This window comes from Myodes glareolus, chromosome 1, assembly GCF_982192425.1.
Source record: "Myodes glareolus chromosome 1, mMyoGla1.1, whole genome shotgun sequence".
NCBI lineage: Eukaryota > Metazoa > Chordata > Mammalia > Rodentia > Cricetidae > Myodes > Myodes glareolus.
In genome coordinates this window covers 59,514,307-59,527,712 of record NC_142026.1, presented here as the reverse complement: position 1 = coordinate 59,527,712, position 13,406 = coordinate 59,514,307, and the positions used below count along the sequence as shown (strand labels likewise).

At 44.9% G+C, this 13,406-nt stretch overlaps 1 protein-coding gene across 2 annotated transcripts in view; it reads left to right on the top strand.

The window, feature by feature from the left end:
• LOC125404700 (cytochrome P450 2B2-like) overlaps window positions 1–13,406 on the top strand; it is a 52,477-nt gene that overhangs the window by 28,596 nt on the left and 10,475 nt on the right. For both annotated transcript variants that reach the window (XM_087907564.1, XM_087907560.1), the window contains exons 2-8: window positions 4,378–4,540; window positions 4,675–4,824; window positions 6,710–6,870; window positions 8,121–8,297; window positions 8,747–8,888; window positions 10,706–10,893; window positions 11,068–11,209. In XM_087907564.1, the coding sequence (XP_087763690.1) occupies window positions 4,435–4,540; window positions 4,675–4,824; window positions 6,710–6,870; window positions 8,121–8,297; window positions 8,747–8,888; window positions 10,706–10,893; window positions 11,068–11,209 (1,066 nt within the window). In that variant the 5' untranslated portion in view covers window positions 4,378–4,434. The remainder of the gene's footprint in view (window positions 1–4,377; window positions 4,541–4,674; window positions 4,825–6,709; window positions 6,871–8,120; window positions 8,298–8,746; window positions 8,889–10,705; window positions 10,894–11,067; window positions 11,210–13,406) is intronic.

Genomic DNA, 13,406 nt, shown 5'->3' with positions numbered 1-13,406 from the left:
ATCAAGTAGCCAATTCTTCCAACCTCTGATAGCGACCCTTTTTGTGTGTCACAATACAGTAGAGGGCAGGAAAACCTGTCACATGTAGAAGACGATAACCATGTGGGTTGGCCTTGTTTTATAATAATCCATTCTCTGAGAATCCAGACCTCTCTGTGAGACCAGCATTAACCTATTCTGTGGCTCTACCTTGAAGACCCAATCCCTCTCATTAGGCTCCAGTTCCCGAGGGCTCTGCCACCTCTCAACACAACCACATCGGGGATCAAACTTCCAGCAGAGAGTGCACAGAAGACACTTTAATCATGTTCAAGGCATAACATATGGAACAGGCAAGAAGAAAGAGCAGGTGGTCCAGACGGATGGCTCTGGATGCCAAGTGGTAGTGATGTCCTGTAGTGAAGCCCAGAAGCAAGCAGCTCGGCTCTCTCAGGTGTGTCATGGATGAGGCCGAAGCCTGACTCAAACACAGCTGCTAAAGGCTGTGTCAGCTCCATAAGGTCCAACCCATGTGTGGATGCACTTGAGGCAGCAGCTGGCAAGCCCTCTGGAATGTTTCTTGGAAGCTTCTCTGGTGGCTCAAGAAGCTGAGAACTCTTCTAGGCAGCTGTGTTCTCAGATGGTTGTGTGGGCTTTAATCATGGTGTGTCTGTTACAAAGACTGGGGTCTTAATGATGACATTCTTTTGCTAGACCCTCCATACCTAAAGTCACCAGTATTCTATGGTGTCTTAATAACAATTCATTTGTCTTTAATAATTAAACTCTGTGTTATGGTGTTACTATTTTGAGGAGTGTTATTTCAGCATCATTTTAGACATACGTATTTTTCTAGGTGTGGTGCTACATTACAGCCTTTTTTATTGGGTGACTGGCGCATGCCAGACAAGCACTCTGCCAAGCAAATGCATCCTCAGCCAATAGAGGAAGGACCTTCAGAATGTACCTCCCCCATTTCCTTTTGTTCTCCTCTGTTCTTCTTTTTCTTATCATCACCTTGGCCATCACTATTGCCTCCTCCTTTCTTCTTCTGAGACCTGCCTTATGAATGGATCAATGTGTCTGTCACAGGACTGGGGTTATCATCAAAGTGAGTTCAGCCCCTTCTTTCTCAGATTCATGCTTTGTTGCCTTTTTTTTTTAAAAAAAAACATGGATAACATGGGAAGAAACTCCTTTCAGATGCATGTCATACTAAAAATGCCCGGTCTCAAAAAATGTAAGAAAAAAAATCTGTGCTCTATATAAATTGCCCCTTCTCGACATTTGGAAAATGAGCTGAGACCGAAAATAAGGTTCAGCTTGGGGAAGGTTCACAGGCATAGGAACAAACAGTGAGAGGAGAGGCTGAGATCTGGTGCATACAGATCTGCAGCTCCTAAGTCTCCGAAATGCTCCTGGAATAAAGCCACCTCATGATGTAACTACCGCTGAAACTTTTCAGAATTAGGTTAAGAGTTCAGGTCACCTCTTTTGTAAATAGGCATACAGAAATTAAGATAAACTTTTGAGCATTTTCCAGGTCTTGTGACACACACAGGAGGTGGAGGCAGGAGAATCAGGAGTTCAAGGTCATCTTTTAGCTACAGAGAGAACTTGAGACCATCTTGGGATAAAAGATTCTGTCTCAGAATAAAACAATCCACAATATTATTTTGAGAATAATTAGACTTGTTCCAGGTCTTTCTTGGGCCATCTAATCGCCCAGTATGTTTTGACTAGTGAAAAGAGAAGGGATGAACACATGTGTGTCCTGGTAATGGGGAGGAGGATTGGTATAAATTCTTCTCCATTCATCAAAGTCAGAAAGACGTGGGATTGTGCCTCAGTTTTGAGTATTCTTGAATATTGCCTTTCTCTTCTGGTGACAACAAGAATGCATGGGTCTCAAGGGTGTGACATTCCGTGTTTATTAAATGACAACTCCCTTTGCTCATACATTGTCTTATTTACCAAATCACTGATAATTTATTTGGTCCCTTTGTCCTGGGGGAACATTCTAGCTGTGACATCTCAGAGGCGGATAAGGTCACCACGCCTACAGAACATTACCCTGGCAGTGACAGACAGACATGGCAGATGGACAGGAGCAATGAATCAAACAAAACAGTGTGGTGTTTCAGCAAATGGTGGGAGTTGGTGACACAATGTCTTGCTTTGCTTGTGAACAAAAATTCTGAGAGACACAGATGGTGGCACTGAGATAGTCAGGTGCTGCAGAAAGGACCTGAAGGGGAACAGGGTCAGGGAACAACATGGGGCTGGTGGAAAAGAGGAACAAGGGAGGAACGGAGAAGCAGAGGACTGATGGGACCCTGTCAGGCACAGCTGTGCCATCATGATAGGGACCTTGATCTTATTTTCAGCAGCATGGGTACAGTGAGAGGCCTGGGGAAGGCTCAGGGTATTAAGTGAGGTATGTTTCAGTGAATGTTGTGACTTGGGTTGTGGTGAAACTGTTCTTAGGGATGTAAGAGCAGAAGTAGGGAACCAGGAGGGGGCTTGCAGAGGGCAGTGCACAGCATTTAAAGTAACCTTAACCTAACTTCTAAAACATGCAATTTTATGAGTGAGTTGGTTTGTATGTCTGTCTGTATGAGTATATTTCTAACTGTGTGCACACGCCTTTTCATGGAGGCAGAGACCAGAGGAGGGTGCCAGGTGTCCTTCTCCATCAATTCTTCTAATTACTTTGAGGAAGGATCCCTCCCTGAAACTGGGTCTGGAAGTCAACAAGTCCCAGAAATCCTATCTTCACTGTCCAACACTTTGCTCAGAAGTCATAGATATGCATGAATGCACTGTCTTGTTATATTGGTGCTGAGATACAAACCATGGTCATCACAACTGTGACCAAGTGCTCTTATCTGATGTGCCCAAAGTACAATGCTTTCAAATGATCTGTATGTCTGTCTATATATTCACTCATCTACCTACTTATTTACTTATCCATTCATCCATCCATCCACCGACCCTCTATCTATTTTTATTTTCATCATCATCGTTTTGCATGTATTTATGTGTGTTTTTAAGTGGTCCTTATGCATGTCCGATATCCGAAGAAGCTAGAGGATGTCAAATCCCATGAAGCTGGCATTACAGGCAGTTGTTAGCTATCTGACATGGGAGGCAGGACTAAACTCTCTGCAATAAAGGCAGTATTCTTAACCACTGAGCCACCTCTCCAGCTCCGACTATTAAATTTTGAGTTAAGATATGGTTGAAGTGGGTCATCTTTCAAAAAGCACACCTCAATAAATTTGAAAGAGGAACATATTCTTATCATCAATGTGCAGACAGGCTCACATCAAGACTGGTCCCTGTCTCAGCCCCTTGTAGTCACTACCTTCCCACTATCCTGACACACCATCAACCACACCTGTGTTTGAACATCATTTAGGTGCAGCAGATGGAATCAAAGCTTGCTTTTGTGTCAACATTGAGTTGGCGAATTTCATCTACATTGTTGATATCATCTGAGGATTGTTAGTTCATTGTTGCATAAGATTCAGTACTGTGACCCCCATCTAAAAACAAATACATCAACATCAAACATGTATAGAGCTTTATCTTAGGATTGCCCCCTAAACAACACTGGGCACTGATCATTTTCATAGCCTTTCATTTCTATTAGCTGCATTGCAATCTAGAGAGAGTAAAGGTTACAAGAGGGCAAGGCAGGGGGTTGTTTGTAAACTCCTCACCATGCTCCTCAAGGGCTCTCAGCACTGGAGGGTTGTCATGTTCCTGGGACAAATTCCCTGTAGATGTCCTGATGGTTGCATTGCCAGGCATTTTCTTAACTGTTCATACTGCCGTCAGACTCACGTTCAGGACCACTACTAGGTGACTATCACTTTCCCTTCCCATGTAACCCAGTGGGTTGGTCAGGGCCGTTCTCTATGGATGTTGTCAGGAGGCACTGGACAGCCTTAGTGACAGCATGGTTCGATTCAGAGTTCAGCGGTAAACAGCCAGTCTGAAGACTATGGGCGTGGAACTACATGTATACCTGCATACATATCTGTATCTATCTTTCTTTTTTGAGCTAGGGTCATGTGTAGCTGAAGTTGGCTTCAATTTGGATGTGTAGCCAAGGATGACTACTGCTTGTCTGGTCTCTGTTCTCCTAGTGCCAGGATTATAAACATGTGCTGCCCTGTCGCCCTACTCTACAGGTGTACTGATTAGGAAATCCAACCAATCAGTGCAGATCCTGAATATCTGGTGAATTAACCTTCACCTCTTAGGTCCTCAAACGGAAGGGGTGGCCGGGTGTGTGTGTGTAACTATTTACCAGTCTGTGTCTAGGTGTTTTCACAGTGTAACAACGTCTGCACTGACTAACCACAATCCTGGTGTGATTATGTTTGACAGATTCGAGAAAAATACGGAGACGTGTTCACAGTGCACCTGGGACCGAGGCCTGTGGTCATGCTGTGTGGGACAGAGGCCATAAGGGAGGCTCTGGTGGACCAAGCTGAGGCTTTCTCTGGCAGGGGGACAATTGCTGTGGTTGAGCCAATTGTACAGGGATATGGTGAGATATGGGACAGGGTGGAGTGGAGGAAGTGGTCAGGGAAGATATGTGAGAGGTGGAGCCCGAGCCGTGGGGAAGGACTCAGGGTCTTTGAACTTCCATTGTAACCCATCAGTCTTCCCCTACCTTCTTAGGTGTGATCTTTGCCAATGGGGAATGCTGGAAGACCCTTCGGCGATTCTCTCTGGCCACCATGAGAGACTTTGGGATGGGAAAGCGGAGTGTGGAGGAGCGGATTCAGGAGGAGGCCCGATGTCTGATGGAGGAGCTGAGGAAATCCCAGGGTGAGTCCCAGAGAATGGGCAGAAAGGAAGATGGTGACACAGGGACCTGAGTGCAGAGCCAAAGAAAGAGAAACAGACATAGAAGGGTAGAGAAACAGACAGACAGACAGACAGACAGACAGAGACACACCACACACACACACACACACACACACACACACACACACACACACACACGATGTATGGGGAGGGTAAGATAAGGGCAGAGGTGGAAAGACAAGGGCAGGGAAAGGAATGTCAGATGTCTTGTGTCTAAAATAACTCAGAAATATGTACTGACCATAGTGGTCACTTTTCTTCAGAAAATCAATCTGTGAATTAATTTTCTGTCAACTAGTGCACACTTGTCCTCTCCGAGCTCTGAAGGTGAGGCATGATGGTCATATGTTCAAGGCCAGTCCTGTCTATGTTTTTAGGTCCTGTCTTAGAATGTGACTGTGGCTGGGCTGTAGAGCTTCTAGCATCATATACAGTGGGCATGGTCCCGCATGTTTGTAATCTTGGCACATCAGTGGTAAAAGCAGGAGAATGGGTTCCAAGGTCCTCTTCCATTGCACATAGAGTTCAAAGCCACTTTGACTCAACCATCGTAGTTGCCCCCTTATTCCTGCCCCCCAAGGTCTTATCAAAGACAAATGCGGACTCTAGATCAATGAAGGGAATTGATCAGGAGGACCTGCAGAGGTGGTCTAAGCAGGGAACTGTGCTTTCTTCCTTGTGAGTGTTCTGGTGAGCAGAGTGGACACAGAGGCTCATTGGAGTTTGACTTTGGTAGAACTCAAAGGACCCCTGGGTACTTTAAGGTTTGATATATCAAGGGCACATTGGTGAAAAGGCCGTTGTTTGCACCTACATTTCTTTACACGGGGTATTTGTCATCTCTTATTGACCTTTCTCTGGAGATCTGAGAGGTCAGTGCAGAGGGCGGGAGGGAAGAAAGCTGCAGAGAAGAATGATGGGAGAAAGAAGTCAGTGATGGGGGGACCCAGAGGAAGAGAAACTATCTCCAAGGCTGATAGTGAAGCCCTTGAGCCTCAGGGAAGGATCCACACAGAATCAGAAGCTACAGACAAGCCAGCCCCAGGGTGAGCAGCAACAGTGGCCCAATACTGTTAGACTGACAACAGCCCTTCAATCACCAGGGTTCATGACTGAACCTGGCACACAAAGGCAGCAGGGGCTGATGGCTTCTGGAACACCACAGAGCTCAGAAGTGAGAGAGGAAGGGTGAAGGAAGTCAGAGAAGGGATGGAGGACATCAGAGAAGGGATGGAGGAAGTCAGAGAAGGGATGGAGGACATCAGAGAAGGGATGGAGGACATCAGAGAAGGGATGGAGGATGTTAGAGAAGGGATGGAAGAAGTCAGAGAGGAATGGAGGAAGATTGGCAGAGTGGGTATGGAGTGTGCAGGGCTTGTAAATTCACATAGCCATCCCTGAACCCTTCTCGGCACCATTCCCTCCAGGGGGAGTTAACTATCAGCTCAGAGTCAGGATGTTGTCCTGAGAGGAGAAGCAGTGTGAAGACTGACTACACACACTCCACCTCTCGGTCCCAGCATCCTAGCTCCAGTCATGATTAGCTGAGCTTCCTTGGTGAAGGTGCCTCCCCTTCTGTGTATATGAATAGCATCTCATAATCTGTGTACTATTATATATATATATATATAGTATATTATATATACATAATCTGGTAGTTAAATAAAAGGATGCATGCATCTCTGAGTGTAGACTCATATGTGCATCATATGTGCAAATGTGGTAGCAGTTGTTGCTGTTCATTGAGTGGTGGGTGAGTGGGGGGTTCAGCTTTACAGAGATGGGGCCGAAGGCAAATGTTCCCTGGTTCTATATCCCCTGTCTCTTGTCCTGAATCCTCCTCCAGGAGCCCCCCTGGACCCTACCTTCCTCTTCCAGTGCATCACAGCCAACATCATCTGCTCCATTGTCTTTGGAGAGCGTTTTGACTACAGAGACCGTCAGTTCCTGCGCCTGTTGGACCTGTTCTATCAGACCTTCTCACTCATCAGCTCATTCTCCAGCCAGGTCAGTGGGCGGGAAGGGAGGAGCATCCAAGGCAGAGGAAAGAAGCCGCTGTTGGGTGGGTGAAGAAGGGAGCATCTCAGGCTGGACAAAAGGCAGAGACAACTTTGAGAGGCAAAGAGGTTGCAAGCAGGTGGGAGATAGGATGGGGAGCAGGGCAGAGATGCAAATGCAGAAATACAGAGTCCTTTACACATGCAGAAAATGTTGATGTGGGTGCTGCAGCTGTAGCTCTGAGGGTAGAGGACTTGGTTTTCATGCGTGAGGTCCTTTTGGGCATTTCCTGGGTGTGGTGGCACACCACTCATGCAGTTCCAGAACATGGAGGCAGAGAGATGAGAAATTCAGGGTGATCCTTTGTTATACTGAGTTTAAGGCCACTCATGCAAGTATGAGACCTTGTATACATAAGCAAAACCCCAAATTAAAACACACACTGACAATTCAGCACAGGGTATTGGGAGAGAGAGCAGAGGAGAGAAAAATGGAGACACAGAATGCAAGGCTAAGGTGAGAGACAGATTTAGAGACAAAGTTCAGAAGCATGCATGTGTGTATAGTGTATACATATGAGAGAGATGTGTATAGTTATGTGTGTGTTGTGCACTTATCCCTTTAACATGGGGACATAGGGGCATGAGGTGGTTTGAGTGAGATTGCCCTGCATAGGGTAGTGTATTTGCATGCTTGAAGAGCTGTTTGCAAGGATTAGGATTTGTGTCCTCATTGGAGGAGATGTGTTGCTAGGGGTGAACTTTGAGTTTCCAAATCCCATGCAAAGCCAGGGTTCTAGTTCTACCCATCTGCCTGTATACCATGGTGTCATCTCTCAGACACATGCCTTACTGCTTGTACATCGTGATGTCAGCTCTCAGGCACATGCCTGTCTTCGTGGGTATCATGAAGTCAGCTCTCAGGCATATGCCCTTCTGCTTGTACATCATGATGTCAGTTCTTAGGCACTGAACTGTCTGAACTACACGTATGTCATGTATGTAGACTGAACGTGTCTGTCTACATGTATGTCATGATGAAAACTTACAGGCACATGCCAGGCCTGTCTCCTTCCTGCCATGATGATAATAGACTAACTTCCGATACTGTAGGCAAGCCCTCAAAAATGCTTTTTTTTTGTAAGAGTTGCCTTGGTTATCTCTTCTCTGGGCATGGTGCAGCAACAGAACACTAAGAGCACTTCCACTGCCTGTGACCTAAAAGCTCAAGAGAACCTCCTGGACCCTTCTTTCTTGCAGGTGTTTGAGCTCTTCTCTGGTTTCCTGAAGTACTTTCCTGGTGCCCACAAGCAAATCTTCAAAAACGTGCAAGAAATCCTCAACTACATTGGCCACAATGTGGAGAAGCACCGGACAACCTTGGACCCCAGTAATCCTAGAGACTTCATCGATACCTACCTTCTACGCATGGAGAAGGTAAGTCCTGTGTGAGTGAGAGGGGATGGCTGAGAGTGAAGGCTGAGGATGTGAGTGGAGGAAAAGGGGGCTGAGGATGGGGAGGAGAGACAGGAAATGGAGTAGAGGAGATGCAGAAGCGTCTGGAAAATGATGAAAATAAAAGGAGGAGAAAGTGAAATAGAGAGAAAGAAGGGTGGGGAAGAAATACAGGGCAAGGGACAAAAAACAGGAAAGACTTCAGAGGAAGAAAGAGCCTGGAAGAGAAACTGTGCCAGAGAAACCACTACCAGAGAGCACAGTAGAGAGAGAAGACAGAACAGACAGAGATCAAGTGATATTAAGGACTGAGAAATGTCATGTGGTCCATATAATGTGAGACAGAAGGACAGTTCCCAGGATTTGTGTGCCTCTCCCTGCAAGGCTCCAGGCACCCCTGACCCTCCCTTCTCTCTCCTATCTGGAACCAGGAGAAGTCCAACCAGCACACCGAGTTCCATCACCAGAACCTCATGATGTCCGTGCTGTCTCTCTTCTTTGCTGGCACCGAGACCAGCAGCACCACGCTCCGCTATGGCTTCCTTCTCATGCTCAAATACCCCCATGTTGCAGGTGCGCCACAAACAACCAGCTGGGGAATCTTTTAGCTCCCTATTGGCTGTGGAGGTTTGTGTGGATAAGAGAGCCATGGGCCTCTTATATCTGGAGCCCTGAAGGCTTTGGCCTATTTCTAAACTAGGGCTGTTCTGTGGGTGGTGCATGAATGAACACTCAGCTGGCCCATTTTTCATTGTTTTCTGCTGTATCTTAAATGTCCATCCATCCATCCATCCATCCATCCATCCATCCATCCATCATTCCCTCCTTCTTTCCTTCTGTCTTTACATCCCTCTATTCACTTGCCTTTCTCTTCATCCACTTCTTCATCTATTTACCCATTCTATTCATCTCTCATCCACCTATTATTCATCCAACCATTTATCCATCCCTCTACACAACTATTTACCCACTCATGTATTCCTCTGCCTATCTTTTCTGTATCCATAGATTATTAATCCTTCATTCTTTCATCTCTGCTTCACCTAAGGGCACATATTTCAATCATTTATTTGGATGAATCAGCCTGTGAGTTTTATCCTTTGATCAGATCTAGTTGAGTGGGCTATCTATCATTGATTCATTGGTTTATTCATATACAAATATTCTCATTCCTTAATCCTACTAATTGACCTTCGAATTCACCCTTCATGTGTCCATCCATTCCTCCATGTATCCGTTTAATAACTCACTCATTAATCTGTGATTAATCATTCAACACACCCACCTGTTTTTTCCAATATTTTCTCATTTATTCATTCATATATTTGATTAATTTTTGGTTGGTTGTATTCATTGTTTATTTGTCTATGAACCATTTATTGACTCATTAATTGATTAATACAGTGAGTGAGAAGTGGAATATGGAATCCATTTTTGCTTTGCTCATTTCACTCACTCAGCAATCTTTCCTTTATTAACCGACTCATCCATTGTTTAGCTGACTTACACACTCACATTCTAAGAAGTTGAAATCGATGTGAGTTGTTGTGAGTTTTCTGTTGCGGCTCATGTGTGGAGGTGGGAGGACAACTTTGTGCAGTTGGGTCTCTCCTGCACTTTCACATGGGTTCTGATGTCAAAGTCAGGCTGTTAGGGTGGAAATCAATGCATTTGCTGACTGAACCATTTTATTGGCCAAAGTATTCATCAATGTATTCATATTTAGTATTCAATTATACATAGATTAATTTACTTTCCTTTTATTCCTGAGGATATAGCCTCAGGTGATTAGTCTGGATTTTTAAAATTGTTTTTAGTAGTGTGCGCTGTTGTTTTGTCTGCATGTATCTCTGTGTGAGGTGTTGGATTCCCTAGACCTGGAGTCACAGTGTGAGTTGCCATGTGAGTGCTGGGGATTGAACCCCGGTCCTCTGAAAGAGTGGTCAGTGTTCTTAACCATTGAGACATTTCTCCAGCTCCTTGAATTTTAAAATATAAATCCCATTCAAATGTGTGTGTGTGTGTTATGCAGGAACACAAATTATATCATTATATTTCAAATATGGAGAATTCTTACCATCTCTCTCTCTCTCCAGCCTTCCCTCAGACTGATAGATGAAATAGCCCTTTGTTGTGGGTTTTCCTTTTCTCTCTGTTATGAGCAAGGTTGGAGCTTTGGAGAAAGCCTCTAACATAGCTCTAAGCATGACTGGAGAAACAAGTGCCTGAGAGAAGCACAGGTGTGCATGTCCAAGAGTGCACGGTGTCTTTCTCAACAGAGTCTCTTGGCTCTGCACTGTTCCTAAGCTATTGGCTCACAGAAAACAGGGTCACTGTGCATTGCCTCTGTGAAGGGACGGACATTCTATGTTGCCTCCCTTTCTGTGCAGAGAAAGTCCAAAAGGAGATTGATCAGGTGATTGGCTCACACCGCCCACCAACCCTTGATGACCGCACCAAAATGCCTTACACTGAGGCCGTCATGCGGGAGATCCAGAGATTTGCAGATCTCGCCCCTATTGGATTGCCACACAAAGTCACCAAAGACACTTCGTTCCGAGGGTACCTGCTCCCCAAGGTGAGCCCAGCTGCGATTCCACATCTCTATGCCCCATGGTCATCCTCCACTCTCCTAATCACCACCCTAGGCCTGTTTGTGGTTTCCCAGCATTCTGTGGTTCCCTAAGGACTGACTGTCTGCATATGGGAGCCAGAGTATGCTAATACCATTCCCTCTCACAATGTGTCCTAGAACACTGAAGTGTACCCCATCCTGAGTTCAGCTCTCCATGACCCGCGGTACTTTGAACAACCAGATGCCTTCAATCCTGACCACTTCCTGGATGCCAATGGGACTCTGAAGAAAAATGATGCTTTTATGCCCTTTTCTACAGGTGAGAAGGACCTGTGCTTCCTTTCCCAGACACTAGAGGGCAGGCTCACCCTCCAGGATACACGACTAGGTCCGTGATTACTCAGTGCTATACTGGCTGCCAAATTTGCCCAAACCATCACTTTCAACCTGGTTACTGTCCCATGAAGGGACTACTGACTTAAGGAGCGTTCTCCTCAGGAGGATTTTGGAGACGTATTTAAAAGCCTTTAAATTCGGGCAATTGATTTTCTTTCCAATTTTATTTTTCGGGGAAAATCTTTTTAAACGAGTGAAAACATTTGTCTTTAAGTATGACTATATGCCTAACAGAAGAGAGTAAAGGATGTTCACAGAGAAAAAAATGGATTAAATGCAAAACAAGATCTTTCCCGCCCCTGCCAACAATAAACAACAGATTAATTAATTGAGGGGATGGGAGCACAGATATTCCCAGGTCAGGATGTCCAAGATGCCAATGTAGTAATTCCCACATAAAGTCCTCAAAAGAGCAGAAGACACTTTCCCCACTGTAGAAAGTGCAGTGATAAAAATCCACCAATTCTTTCTCAGTTTCATCAAAGCCACCCAGTGTGTTCTTTTTCCTGTTAGACTTCTGCTGTTTTTCTTTTCCCCCTTTTATTAAGAATAGATTCTTTCCCCATACTATATATTGATTACTGTTTTGCCATCCCTGTACTCCTCAAAGTCTCCCCCCCCCCAGATCCACTCCTTTCTGTCTCTCATTAGAAAAAAGCAGGCTTCTAAGAGATAACAACCAAACTTAACAAAATAAAACATCAGATTAAACAAAAACTATCACATTGACATACAATGCAAACCAAAAGAAGGAGTAGAGCCCAAGAGAAGGCACTAGAACCAGGGACCCACTCATTCACACACTCAGGAATCCATGGAAACACTAAACTGAAAGCTATAAGATGTGCACAGAGGACCTGGTGCAGACCCGAGCAGCCCTGTGCCTGCTGCCTCAGTCTGAGTTCATATGAGCTTTGTTCAGTTGGTTCAGAGCCTCGTTCTCTTGGTGTCCTGCATCCCCTCCGACTCTTACCTTTTTTCCGCATCCTCTTCCTCTGGGTGCTCTGAGCTCTGAGGGGAGAGTTTTCACAAAGACATTCCATTTAGAGCTCTGTGTTCCAAGGTTTCTCTCTCTGTGAAACATCTGGCTGTGGGTCTCTGAATTTGTTCCCATCTGCTGCAGGGGAAAGCTTCTCTGATGATGGCTGAATAAGGAAGGCTCTGATCTATGAGTGTAGCAGAATATCTTTAGGGGTCATTTTGTTGTTACTTTTTTCTTTTCGGATCTTGTAGCATTTGGTTTTATCCTGTGTCTCTTGACAGCAGCCTTGGATTGTTTGGGGTTTTCCATGGGACCCCGTTGGCCAACAATTAATTGAATGTAACTCATCCTGGTACTAGAAGCTTCGTTTACTGACAATATCTGAGTGTTGGAGCTTTGTCTCCCTCATTATTCAGAGACTTCATTTGGATTGTCTTCATATAGTTTAGGAAGTTTCTACTGCACTAGGTTTTCACACCAGCACTCAAAGTCCCTCAATTCTAACTGACTCTCCCCACACTCTATCCCTCAAGCCCATCTCTCCTCCCACCTGATCCTCCCATTCCTGTCCCCTCTGATGCGCCTAGTTCACCCATGAACTCTATTTTTCCCTCCCAGGGAGATCCATGTCTCCATCCTAGTCGTTTTGACTGTATCTAACCCTTCTGGGTCTATGGATTGTAGCTTGGTAATCATTTATTTAATGTCTAATATCCACATGTAATTGAATATATACCATGTTTGTCTTTCTGGGTCTCGGTTACCTCATTCAGGATTTTTTTCTAATTCCACCCATCTGCCTGAAAATTTCATGATGTCATTTTTTAAAACATCTGAATAACACTCCTTTGTATAAATGTACCACATCTTCTTTATCCTTCTGTTGAGGAACATGTAGTTTGTTTCCGATTCTGACTACTATGAATAGAGCAACAATGAACATGACTGAGCAAGTGTTCGTGCGGTAGGATTAAGCGTCCTTTGGGTATATGCCTAAGAGTGATATAGCTGGGTCTAGAGGTAGGTCGATTCTTAACTTTCTGGGAAACTGACACACTGATTTCCATAGTGACTGTATAAGTTTGTACTCCCAGCAGCAATGAAGAAGTGTTCTCCTTGCTCCACATCCTCGACAGCA